This window comes from Dreissena polymorpha, chromosome 4 (genome assembly GCF_020536995.1).
Source record: "Dreissena polymorpha isolate Duluth1 chromosome 4, UMN_Dpol_1.0, whole genome shotgun sequence".
Classification (NCBI taxonomy): Eukaryota; Metazoa; Mollusca; class Bivalvia; order Myida; family Dreissenidae; genus Dreissena; species Dreissena polymorpha.
This window is the reverse complement of record NC_068358.1, coordinates 38,070,799-38,084,308: the sequence shown is the minus strand read 5'-3', so window position 1 is coordinate 38,084,308 and position 13,510 is coordinate 38,070,799. Positions and strand designations below refer to the sequence as shown.

Genomic DNA, 13,510 nt, shown 5'->3' with positions numbered 1-13,510 from the left:
CTTATAATCTTACTTCTTGTTTTTTTATTCTTTTGCAGTAAAACACTATAATGCATCACTCATCCGCTGATAAATTGTTAAAATCGAGGAATTTCCCCCTAAAACTGGTTTTTACTTAACAATCTTCATTTTCATTCGTCGAATAGGTGTTATTTTCCTAAAAAGACTTTTAATATAACCATTAATGGTTTGACTTTGCACTATTCAAGATTAAAATACAGACAAGGAAAACATTTAATTTCAATCAACATACTAGGCTAGTACTTGTGATAAATATAATGTAAGAATTCATTAAAAGTTGTATTAGAAGGTAATATACCAGTAACATCTATATATAAATAAGTTTTTGTTGTTGAGCAAATGAAATTTTCTGATTTGGTTACTAGGTGGAAATGCCATGTTTGTTATTAAAATGCAAAGATATTGCTATTTTACTGGATATTGATGAACATGTGAACAGTGCATTTAAAGAAATTAGATTGATTTAGACACAGCACTGATAATTAACAAAGAAAATCATTTACAGACAAGTGTTTCATAAAATATTAGTCAAAATTATGTTCTGCTTGTAATTAAACAGACATTATAATTTCTTTTACATGTCTAAACAAATTAAAATTGAGTACATCCGTAATAAGATGGTTTTCCATAAATGCCATATGCTCCAAGTGGAAGCCTTATCAGTATTGGTCTATGGGCACATTGGAAGAAGTTTTAGACAGGTCAAAATCAAGGTAAGAATTAGGTCAGGTGATGTTTTTGAGAGTGTGTACAAATATCATCGGTACAAGTATCAAAGCTCTGCAGGAAGTTGTTGATTTTAGACAAAAAATATTAATTTAAACTAACCAAGAATTTGAACCTTGTGAATAAGTTTTAGTTAAAAAGTAGGTCAATATCAAGGTAAAAATGAGGTCAGGTGATGTGGGTGGGTTGGGGGTGTTTATAGATCACATCCATCAAATTATCAAAGTTTTGTATGACGCAGTATTGAGAGCACATTTTGTTTTGGCTTACCCAAGAATTTGGACCTTTAGAATTACTTTAAGTTCAAAAGTAGGTCAATGTCTAGGTCAAAATGAGGTCAGGTGATGTGGGTGTGTTCAAAGACATCATCCATGTAAGTATCAAAGCTTGGTGGACAGATTTACTGATGTAAGATGTTGCATCTCAATTACGGTTAATCTCATACTGACTGACTCACAAATCGATGGAGGATCAGCCTTATTGCAATCCACTAAAATGGAGGCAAATAAGTAAACAAGCATTTTGCACACCAGGATAACTGCAGGAGTGACAAATCTCCACATGTAACTCCAAAGACGCGTGGGTCTGTATCCTATCATCAGTTCGATATCTTTGTAATACCGATCCACACCTGTACAAAACAAAAACGTGTATTTATTTACTATAAGCCATGTTCAAATTGTCTGTCTCCAGAAATGGGCATACTATCAATCAGACATATGATGTTTGTACTGTTTATCCACATATATGTCAAGAAGACTGTGATGCCTCATCACCTTTTGACATTACCAATTGTTGCTGCTTAATGTATGGCCCTTTCAAATCTCGTGAAAACGGTTAAAAACTGTGACAGCCCGAGTTAATGTAGGCTCATATCATTGATGGCCATGACAGCCCAGATTACAATCAGCATAATTACAAATTTCATTTTACATGTGTACTTATATAATGCATCCACAAAATATGAGATTTTCTTACAATTTGATCCACTCAAAAATAAAAGAAGATATTATTTTTTATTTAAAACACTTAAATTGACATATATGATTAGACCAATAGAAAACGAGACTTTCTTACCATACACCCAAGCAATGGCAACCACCTCAAAGAGAGAGATCAGCATCAGAGAGAAGCTTGCACAATACCAGTCAATCACCTGCAGGATGTAGATGCCACCCTAAAATTGGAGACATATAATTGACCAGGACCCAGTTCATGTAATCAAAATAAGAAGATACAATATTGAAATTAACCTAAGCTTACGTTTCAATATAAGTTTTTTTACTGGCATTAACTTTGCTTTAATGGCGTAATTATACATAACTTGCTGATACTTTGGCTGATTTTGGACATTTTTCAGTGTATCATACAATTCCCTCATATCGAGGGTGTCCTGTATCAATAAATTTTTTTAACATTAACAACGAGGCTCTTCTGATGACTTCACACATATGCGCTCCAAGTATTTTGGTTAACTTTGCTTGAAAACTAAAAGAAATATGTAGTTAATTTGTTAAAACAAACTTTGAAAAAAGCCTATTTAGGCGAAATATATCAGAAAAGAGAGGAACTTGATCTGTGTAAACTAAAACAAACACAACCAAAATGATGAAAAACATATACAATTGCATTTCAAAACTTCAACTAAAATTGATCCATTTTTCATACATTTTATTGGTTCTCTTCATTAAATGACTACATAAATTGCAAAGTGAATCTGACGACTGCGTTTGTGTTTGTGTAAACACGTTTTAATTTATTTTCAAAAAAAGCTTTTACTTACTCCCAATTTGCAGAAAATGTTTCATGAAAAATTCATGTATAAGAAGTGTGCGCACTTATTGTGTCAGGGGATATACACATGTTCACTTGAAATAACCTGTCCCGATTGGACTTTATTTCAGGAAAATTTTTAATACAAACAAATATGCTAAAATTTATTTGAACACATGTTGAATGTTTGTGTTTATGAACTTGTTGAGTACTTTTATGTGCCCATGTTGCTCAAAAGTAGAACGACCGATAGAACAGAAACTTGGTAAATTGTAAAATAGAAGTTATAAAAAATGTTAATTGCTGTTTTAGTATGAAAAAAATATATTCAGTGAATCAAATTTTTAAGTTGGCCTAATGCCTATTGCATTCTACTTCTCTCCCTTTCTGGTGTGACGTCTCAATACGAGATAGCACACATGTAGTGAATGTTATTGCAGAAGTGTATTTTGTGTTACAAGCCCCTGTGACCTTCACCTTTAACCTGTTCCCTAGGTGACCTCAAAATCAATAGGCCTCTTTCCTTGTCTAAAGTAACCATTAGACCTATTTGCATGATAGTAGATCAAAGATAATGTGCATAAACACATTTACTGTTTGTTATGAGCCAGTGTGACCTTACCCCATTGACCTAAAGGTCAATAGGAGTCTCCCATCTCTCACAAGCCTACCAATTTGCATGAATTAAGGTCAAAGCGTTTTATATAGTTTAAAAAAGGATTGTGCACGGACTAATTGTGTCTTGTTCTGAGAAAATTGGGCTTAATGCATGTGCGTAAAGTGTCGTCCCAGATTAGCCTGTGCAGTCCGCACAGGCTAATCAGGGACAACACTTTCCGCTTTTATGGTATTTTTAGTTTCAAGAAGTCCCTCCTTGCCGAAAATCAAGTCTAGGCGGAAAGTGTCGTCCCTGATTAGCCTGTGCAGATTGCACAGGCTAATCTGGGATGACACTTTACGCACATGCATTATGCCCAGTTTTCTCAGAACGCGGCTCAATTTACCATCCAAACAACCATTCAACCAGCTGAATGACGGACAGGTGGAGAGCAATATATCCCTGCTTATTTAACCTCTAAGCTTATGCAGTTTCCCCAGAAAAACACAGATTCAGTTAACTCACTTCTGATAAATGAAAGGATGAAAGAATTTTGTAAAAATCTGTCTATACCCTCATAACATACACATACTAATCAAGGTAAGTGTCAGTATATTATTTACCTCGGTGATCAGAGGCAGGCCAAGTAAGAACTCAATGAAGCACCAAATAATTGCCACGAGGACTCGACGCTTCCGAAGGATGTTAGGAAACTCATCCATTAATCCACTTATGCACGTTTCCACCATGCCAAACTGAAAATACATACCAACTATCCGTAGAAAATTGTTTAATGTATTTAACTGGTAGCTTAAATACTACTGATTCGGTTTGAAAACCTCACAATTAGTCTTACGTCCAATAATTTAGTTCAAAGACCTACTATTTAGATTAAAGACGTCTGATTTAGTTGCAGTCACCACGAACTTCAGAGACCACGGTCTTAAAAGTTTCGAGACACAACTGATTGAAAGCCATTGTTTCTGTTTTACTTTGGCTCAAAAACCAGGCACTGCTTACACGTGTTCATGTGTGTTTCTTTAGGCATAGTAAAAGTTTATTTCAGGCTACTGCTTCGCCCCCTCTTCATCCTCAGTACCCCCCCCCCCCAAAAAAAAAGGGTAAAAACAATTGAAATGTTTTAGTTTATCAACTATAATTCAGGAGTATTCAGGATCATTAATATTTTCATAGGTGGTGCAGCTAAGAGTCTTTATTTTGTATTATCATGAGTGAATAAAGATCTATGACCTACCAAAAACCAAAATTTTTTTTTTAATTATTTTTTCGTATATTTTTTTTTTACATTTTTAAACAAGTTTAACCATAGAATATTCCTTGAATAAAATAAAAAATAACATAAGTTTACAGTTAAACAGTGGCAATCATTGACACTTTCCCTGCTATTTTTCACTGTTTGAAACAGTGAATTATCGTTTCTTTATCATTGCAATTTCCATATAAACAACAGAATATAATTTAAAATAAATAGAAGATTCTATAAAAGAACAGTGAAAGAATATGTAAAACATTTTGCTTCTTTTAATATCTGTTACATTAAAAAAACGTAAAGACTAAAGTGGATGCTAGAAAACTAAAACCCATATTTATTAAAAGTTCTTTTGAGAAATTTTACAAAATATTATTTTTTTAACACAATAAAATGTTATAGAATTGCTAGTTGTTTTAATTTATGGTTGTATGGTTAGCTGAATCAAACACTTTTTTACGCACTTTCAGTAACATATTTTTTCTTTACAACCATGCTTTTGCCTGAATAGTAACTTTATGAATTACCGGTATTAGAATCTATCAATCATTCCAGTTGGGGATGGTAGATCAAATTCAAAGCAGTTTTAAAAGCTGTCCTCAATTTGTTGCCTCAAACATGCTTTTAAATGGGGAACATGACTGAACATCAGTGAAACACTTATCATGTGGGTTGCGCTGGTAATTAACTATTTCAAAAACTGTGAACTTGGAATAAAATGTTCTGCAATTTTACAATAGTACAATATTATACAATTTTTTGCACCTTAAGCTTCATTCACATTAATCAAAGTGGACTAATGTTTTACACATATAAACATTGTCATTGATTAATGCTGTATAGAAGGGATGTAAACTGTGTTTAAGATTGAAACTTTAAAAAAAAAAAACGTAAATACCATTTATGAGTATACTGCTGTATAAGCATTAAACCAACATTTGTATATAAAACAGGAACAGAAAATGCAACCAAACTTCTTATATATTGGGCATACTTCACTTAACTACAACCAGACTTCTTAAACATTGTACATAAATGAAACAAGACTTCTTATAAATACATATATTGCATACTTGACATAACTAAGCATGCAACCAGACTTCCTTTACATAGTGCATACTCACATAACACCAACCAGACTTCTTATTCATTGTACATTTTTAAATACTTGCAACCAGATTTCTTATACATTGTACATACTCGACTTTTTTTTCTGAATTATCACGTTACACAAGAATTCGAAATGGTCCTAGTAAAATTGATGATACTACTCATGTAAACATACAAATCAAATAAGATTACTACCATCTTGGTCTGTAATCACTTTCTGCTATTTTTGAAGCTATTTGGTGTGTTTTCTCTTCTAGAAAATGTGCTTAGTCGTGACATTATAAAAACACAACAATCTTACTGAAGTCAATTTTGAAACTCGTGAATACAATTCCTGAGTCTGTATTATGTAAGTCTGAGTCTGAGTTTAGTCTGAGTTTGAGTTCAAGTTCATTATTGATTAATACGGCTCTAGTAATACCCAGGATGTTCAAAATACAGCCATAAGCATGTTTGGAGATGTCTCAAGGCTAAACATTAATATTTAAATCAACTGTCAGTTCACTAAACTTGATTTGTTTATTGTGTTATTTTCAATTCAATAACTGGATTTTTTCTGAAGAAAATTATAACCTACCAGAATAACTTCTAAATGAAAACAACTCTGTTTTCTTAATTAATAAGTACATCTACTTATAACATATTGAAATGCTATTTGTTTAAGAAAGATGAAGAATTGTTATAATTTTTAAAGGAAAATTAACCAGTTTTGATAGATCATGCAGTGTTTTGAATTTGTACTTTCTGAATTGCTTTTTTTTTCCAGTAAATTTGTTGTCCCTGAGACAACTGTTAATATCCAGCACCGAGTGTTATTCATTTACATTCATGAAGTCCGAGGTTGAGGGTGGGAGGGATGGTGAATATGTTGCTGAGTTTAGTCTGAGTTTGAGTTCAAGTTCATTATTGATGAATACGGCTCTAGTAATACCCAGGGTGTTCAAAATACAGCCATAAGCATGTTTGGAGATGTCTCAGGGCTAAACATTAATATTTAAATCAACTGTCAGTTCACTAAACTTGATTTGTTTATTGTGTTATTTTCAATTAAATAACTGGAATTTTTTCTGAAGAAAATTATAACCTACCAGAATAACTTCTAAATGAAAACAACTCTGTTTTCTTAATTAATAAGTACATCTTCTTATAACATATTGAAATGCTATTTGTTTAAGAAAGATGAAGAATTGTTATAATTTTTAAAGGAAAATTAACCAGTCTTGATAGATCATGCAGTGTTTTGAATTTGTACTTTCTGAATTGCTTTTTTTTTCCAGTAAATTTGTTGTCCCTGAGACAACTGTTAATATCCAGCATCGAGTGTTATTCATTTACATTCATAAAGTCCGAGGTTGAGGGTGGGAGGGATGGTGAATATGTTGCGATGGTTACCTGAGAGTCGATCCCAATGATAAGAAGCATGAAGAAGAACAGCACAGACCACAGCGGAGAGATTGGCAGCAAGGTGACAGCTTCTGGATAGGCGATAAATGTCAGTCCAGGACCTGGAGCAAAGAAGATTATCTGATAACTACAGAACTTTCCGGTGTGGACCGGAATTATGGTACTCCAGTTGTACAGAACACTAAAAAGACATTTACATCGTATCAAGCGAAAACCAACACAAAACTAAAAATAGACGCTTTGTAAATGGTTATGGATTTTCCAACAATATATATGGTGATTTCAACAGAATAAGTATAGTTTCGAGACCATCTTTAAGGTTTATAATGGCCGTTTAATCATATATTTTTTAAAGGCGCAGTTCTGGAGAAAATACAGGTTATTGCTTTTGATCATAGAGTATATAACATATTGGTGACAAAAAAAGATTTATAATAATACGAAAATATTCTTGGTTATGTTGTAAACTTATCTAAACAACTGTTTATTTCATATATATATATATATATATATATATATATATATATATATATATATATATATATATATATATATATATATATATATAACGGGGGGGGGGGTGTTTGTACAGATGTTTTGCTATTTACAACAGGCTTTCAGTCAAATCAAGGGCTGTGTCAGGTTTATCTACTCACACCTTTAGTGGGACAGGCTTTCAGTCAAATCAGGGGCTGTGTCATGTTAATCTACTCACACCTTTTCTGGGACAGGCTTTCAGTCAAATCAAGGGCTGTTTCATGTTAATCTTCTCACATGTTTCCTTGGTAAGCTGGTTCACCAGTACAGTGCACAAACTTATGCCAGTAACTGACAACTGCCCTACTTGAAAAAGAGGTTAGGGGAAAATGGCAATAGAAAATGTGTCACATTCCCACACAGGGTATGTGGTGGGGCTGTGAATGGAACCCGGAACCAACACGGAAAGAATTTCTTTGCCCAATGCACACAATCATAAAGCCTGGCTCTTACCTTGTGTAACCACGTCCTCCACAGATTTTCCTGTCTCGTGCGCCATAAATCCGAGAATTGAGAATATGACGAAGCCAGCAAAGATGCTTGTACTGCACTCAATAATTGGCACCAGCATGGCATCCCTATGGAAAACAAACACTAACAATAAACAGTGATCTTAAAAATAAACACAATTTTTTTACAATTTTCTCTATCCATGTTGTTTTCTCTTCTATGTATAAAATATGTACAGTACATTTGACGGTAAAGAAAAAACAAAATTGTATAATTGTCTTTGCCTTTTGTAATCTTTGTTTATTATTGCATTTGTATTGGCAATGTTCATCTTGCTTTAAAACTTTGACTTGCCTTGGTGTAAAAAGTGGTGGAATATTCAACATGAAACGAAAAATTCATTTTTCTATTTAAGGCTACCATGGGGTATCCCCATATTCTATCACAGGGGCATAATTTGGACAAACTTGATAGGGGACCGCTGTGTGTTGCCTAACACCAGATATCATGGCTATCATAGTTTTATAGTTTCCGAAAAGATTTTTCACATTTTCATTAGAATCATATAACAAAAACTATTTTGAACTTTTTCCATGTCATGATTTTTTCTCCTTTATTTAACAATTTTCTACATCATTACTTCAAAATCCCATATTCAAATTCATCTCTATTTTTAACTCAAATTTTGGTCCCAATAATGTTTGTCACAACTTATCATTCGTTGACAGTGTTTTAGCACCTTTGATTGTTTTCTGTATAACCAAATGAGTGCTAGTTGATTCATGGGTTAGTAGTCGGAATAAAATGACTTGATATTACGAGTTTCAAAGTTGTATTGATCAATAATAAATGCCTCTTTTTTCCAAAGAAACTGTTTTTTATCGACTTGTTGAATATTTTCATGGAAAATAAAATAACTGCAGTGTTTATTGATTTTTTTAAATATTTACAATACTGAAATATAATATGAATCTTCATGTCAAAATAAAAATAATTATCTTAATACAATCACATATATAATACAACCAAGAACATTCCTATTTCAAAGTCTTCTTTTTCACGCTGATTTTGAAAGCCACCACGCCTTTGGCATTTAGGTATACATTTAATTAAAATAGCTACCTTTCAATGCCAATTTTAACACCATGAGGGGCATAATTAAAGATATATATAAAGAAAGCAAGTTTGATCCCAGGGATATAATAAAACAAACATGGTAGACGACCATCATATCATGCTACAAAAAGATACTAAACTACTAAAAAACATGACTCTGAAATGTCATTTCAGAGTTGCAGTAATTTTGCCATTTAAGTCTTTATAAATCATGTGACCCTGAGGTGTGGCCAGTTTTTATCCCAGGGGCTTGATGTAAATAGACTACCATACAAAAATACATACCAAATATTTTTTCTCTAAGATGTAAATAAAATTCAATTAATCAATTTTATGCATAATATGTGAACTAGTTTTAAAACTTACTTTCAGCATACTTTTCGCAACAAATGCAATCCTTCCTGTAGACATTGTGCTTTAAGTCATACCTGTAGACATTGTGCATGAAGTCATACCTGTAGACATTGTGCTTTAAGTCATACCTGTAGACATTGTGCTTGAAGTCATACCTGTAGACATTGTGTTTGAAGTCATACCTGTAAACATTTTGTTTGAAGTCATACCTGTATACATCGTGTTTGAAGTCATACCTGTAGACATTGTGTTAAAAGTACTACCTGTAGACATTGTGTTTGAAGACATACCTGTAGACATTGTGTTTGAAGTCATACCTGTAGACATTGTGTTTGAAGTACTACCAGTAGACATTGTGCTTGAAGTCATACCTGTAGACATTGTGTTTGAAGTACTACCAGTAGACATTGTGCTTTAAGTCATACCTGTAGACATTGTGTTTGATGTACTACCTGTAGACATTGTGTTTGAAGTCATACCTGTAGACATTGCATTTGAAGTCATATCTGTAGACATTGTGCTTGAAGTCATACATGTAGCCATTGTGTTTGAAGTCATACCTAGAGACATTGTGTTTGAAATCATACCTGTTGACATTGTGTTTGAAGTCATACATGAAGACATTGGTTTGAAGTTATATCTGTAGACATTTTGTTTGAAGTCATACCTGTAGACATTGTGTTTGAAGTCATACCTGTAGACATTGTGTATGAAGTCATACCTGTAGACATTGTGTTTAAAGTCATACATGTAGACATTGTGTTTGAAGTCATACCTGTAGACATTGTGTATGAAGTCATACCTGTAGACATTGTGTTTAAAGTCATACCTGTAGACATTGTGTTTAAAGTCATACCTGTAGATATTGTGTTTGAAGTCTTACCTGTAGACATTGTGTTTGAAGTCATACCTGTAGACATTGTTTGAGGTCATACCTGTAGAAATTGCATTTGAAGTCATACCTGTAGACATTGTGCTTGAAGTCATACCTGTAGACATTGTGTTTGAAGTCATACCTGTAGACATTGCGTTTGAAGTCATACCTGTAGACATTGCATTTGAAGTCATACCTGTAGACATTGTGCTTGAAGTCATACCTGTAGCCATTGTGTTTGAAGTCATACCTAGAGACATTGTGTTTGAAATCGTTCCTGTTGACATTGTGTTTGAAGTCATACATGTAGACATTGGTTTGAAGTTATATCTGTAGACATTTTGTTTGAAGTCATACCTGTAGACATTGTGTTTGAAGTCATACCTGTAGACATTGTGTATGAAGTCATACCTGCAGACATTGTGTTTAAAGTCATACCTGTAGACATTGTGTTTGAAGTCATACCTGTAGACATTGTGTATGAAGTCATACCTGTAGACATTGTGTTTAAAGTCATACCTGTAGACATTGTGTTTAAAGTCATACCTGTAGATATTGTGTTTGAAGTCTTAACTGTAGACATTGTGTTTGAAGTCTTAACTGTAGACATTGTGTTTGAAGTCATACCTGTAGACATTGTTTGAGGTCATACCTGTAGAAATTGCATTTGAAGTCATACCTGTAGACATTGTGCTTGAAGTCATACCTGTAGACATTGTGTTTGAAGTCATACCTGTAGACATTGCGTTTGAAGTCATACCTGTAGACATTGTGCTTGAAGTCATACCTGTAGACATTGTGTTTGAAGTCATACCTGTAGACATTGTTCTTGAAGTCATACATGTAGACTTTTTGTTTGAAGTCATACCTGTAGACATTGTGTTTGAAGTCATACCTGTAGACATTGTGTTTGAAGACATACTTGTAGACATTGTGTTTGAAGTCATACCTGTAAACATTGTGTTTGAAGTCATACCTGTAGACATTGCGTTTGAAGTCATACCTGTAGAAATTGTGTTTGAAGTCATACCTGTAGACATTGTGTTTGAAGTCATACCTGTAGACATTGTGCTTGAAGTCATACCCGTAGACATTGTGCTTGAAGTCATACCTGTAGACATTGTGTTTGAAGTCATACCTGTAGACATTGCGTATGAAGTCATACCTGTAGACATTGTGTTTATAGTCATACCTGTAGACATTGTGTTTGAAGTCATACCTGTAGACATTGTGTTTGAAATCATTGTATGAGGCCATAGTGATGATGCCTCCCCATGCCATTCCAACGCTGTAAAACGTCTGCAGGGCCGCGTCACCCCACACCTGCAAGGAAACATCAACCAAAGAAAATAAATGTGTGACCTGCAATACTGTACCACCTGTACATGCAAGGTGTAGGTGAATCAGTAATATTATGCCACCCACTCATCAAACCAAGTATGAATGATTTATCTAACATAACTCAAGCTTTGGATAACTGCTATTGTAAAATAAGTATTATTGTCCAAGCACGGGTGTGGATATCCTATTCCTGTTTTGGCAATATAAGGCAATATAACTTTTTTTTAAAGCAAGAGTTTCCCATTCACTTGTCCATGGACAAATAGCAGTCAGCACAAATAGTAGACAACAAGTTCATTATCATATCAAGAAAAGCCTGAAATAAAAACAACAGATGGTCCAGTAACTGATGAGGTGATGAAGTAGAATTTGGCTAAGATGTTATTTCTACTTGCACATGATTGGCCTATTTTGCTAAAAAATAAGACCTCTATACAAAAAAACGTTTTTGGTACCTGGAAAGTGGCTAATTTTTCCCATTTCGGTACAATGTAGAACTTAATGCCTTCAATGGCTCCATCCAAGGTCACTCCGCGAATTAGCAGCACCAGTAACACAACATACGGAAAAGGGGCACAGAAATGCATCACCTAGAAGAATATGGAAGAATATGTTACGAAAACAGTTGAAGCATTCTTCATAACAACACGGGTAAGCATTTTTTCTCATTGCAATATGCATCTTGCAGACAATGCTAAAGATAATATGTAAAAAACAGAGGCTTTTTGTCTTTTGATATAGTTAATTATGCATCTTGCATTTAATGATAAGAAGAGACCCTTGTTGGCCTTAAAAACCCTGACCTGAATTCCCAAGAGAACGATAGTAGGTTAGACCTGGTAACCTAGTTTATGGCTTCATGTGACCCAGTTTTAAATTTGACCTTTAAACTTGAAATATTCAGTAGTAACTTATTGCATAATTCAATTATCCCCAAATTTGATCACAACAACCTTAGATATACAGAATAGTGAAACAATACACACAATTATGCATTTTGTCAGCTGGGCATTGAACAGTAAATGTCAGAATCATGATGTTTAAGGATACTTTAAAAATAACAGAAATTACGAGACATGCTCTGGGAAAACTGGGCTTAATGCATATGTCTAAAGTGTCGTTCTAGATTAGCCTGCGCAGTCCCACAGACACAAGTTTAGTATAACCAAGTAAGTGTTCTATCAATTAAGATGTTGCACGCCAACATTTGGGTGAGTACAATAGCTCAGACTATTTATTCAATTGTTGATCTTAACCAAAACACCAACAGGAAGATGGTCCTGACCTTTCCAAGCACTGCGACCCCTTGGAAGAGACAGAAGAACACAGCCAGCCAGGCCAAGGCCAGCGTGATCACCAGCTGCCAGCGCAGGCTTCCCATTTCATCTATACTGTCTGATAGCTGCAGCACATGACGTCTGCAACGAGGTAGAGCATTTGAGACTCACTCTGTGAAAAGGAGGTTTAATGTATGCGCTTAAAGTGTCGTCCCAGATTAGCCTGTGCAGTCCACACAGGCAAATCAGGGACAACACTTTCTGCTTTCATTGTATTTTTTGTTTAAAGACTCTTCTTGACAAAAATCTAGTTTATGTGGAAAGTGGCTTATCTGGGAGGACACAATGTATATACATTAAACCACCTTTCCAAAGAACGAGGCTCAGTTTTATTTGGTGTTGATGGTAATTACAAGACTTTATAATCTAGATATAATAATCCGTTAAGTGTTTTCCAGAACAATTGTAGTTTCTGACTAAGTAAGAAATACCAAAATCTGCATTCATGGCAAGTACAAAATTTTGTTTCTGTTTTGTAAAATATACAGAGGTGTGATATGTCCTCCTTTCAGCTGAGTAACTCCATTTTAATGTCAGAATAATTTAACAAATACTTGTAAACTTTGCTGTATCTATATACAAAGTTTAGTTGAAACATG

The 13,510-nt window shown here is 34.1% G+C and overlaps 1 protein-coding gene across 7 annotated transcripts in view; it reads right to left on the bottom strand.

Moving 5' to 3' along the window:
* The window catches only part of LOC127880016 (sodium- and chloride-dependent glycine transporter 1-like), a 33,295-nt gene that overhangs the window by 3,827 nt on the left and 15,958 nt on the right, over nucleotides 1-13,510 (bottom strand). For all 7 annotated transcript variants that reach the window (XM_052427218.1, XM_052427220.1, XM_052427223.1 and 4 more), the window contains 8 exons: nucleotides 12,860-12,992; nucleotides 12,030-12,164; nucleotides 11,453-11,556; nucleotides 7,893-8,017; nucleotides 6,891-7,003; nucleotides 3,742-3,873; nucleotides 1,825-1,924; nucleotides 1,278-1,378 (listed from right to left, as the gene is read on the bottom strand). In XM_052427218.1, coding sequence (XP_052283178.1) covers nucleotides 1,278-1,378; nucleotides 1,825-1,924; nucleotides 3,742-3,873; nucleotides 6,891-7,003; nucleotides 7,893-8,017; nucleotides 11,453-11,556; nucleotides 12,030-12,164; nucleotides 12,860-12,992 — 943 coding nt within the window. The remainder of the gene's footprint in view (nucleotides 1-1,277; nucleotides 1,379-1,824; nucleotides 1,925-3,741; nucleotides 3,874-6,890; nucleotides 7,004-7,892; nucleotides 8,018-11,452; nucleotides 11,557-12,029; nucleotides 12,165-12,859; nucleotides 12,993-13,510) is intronic.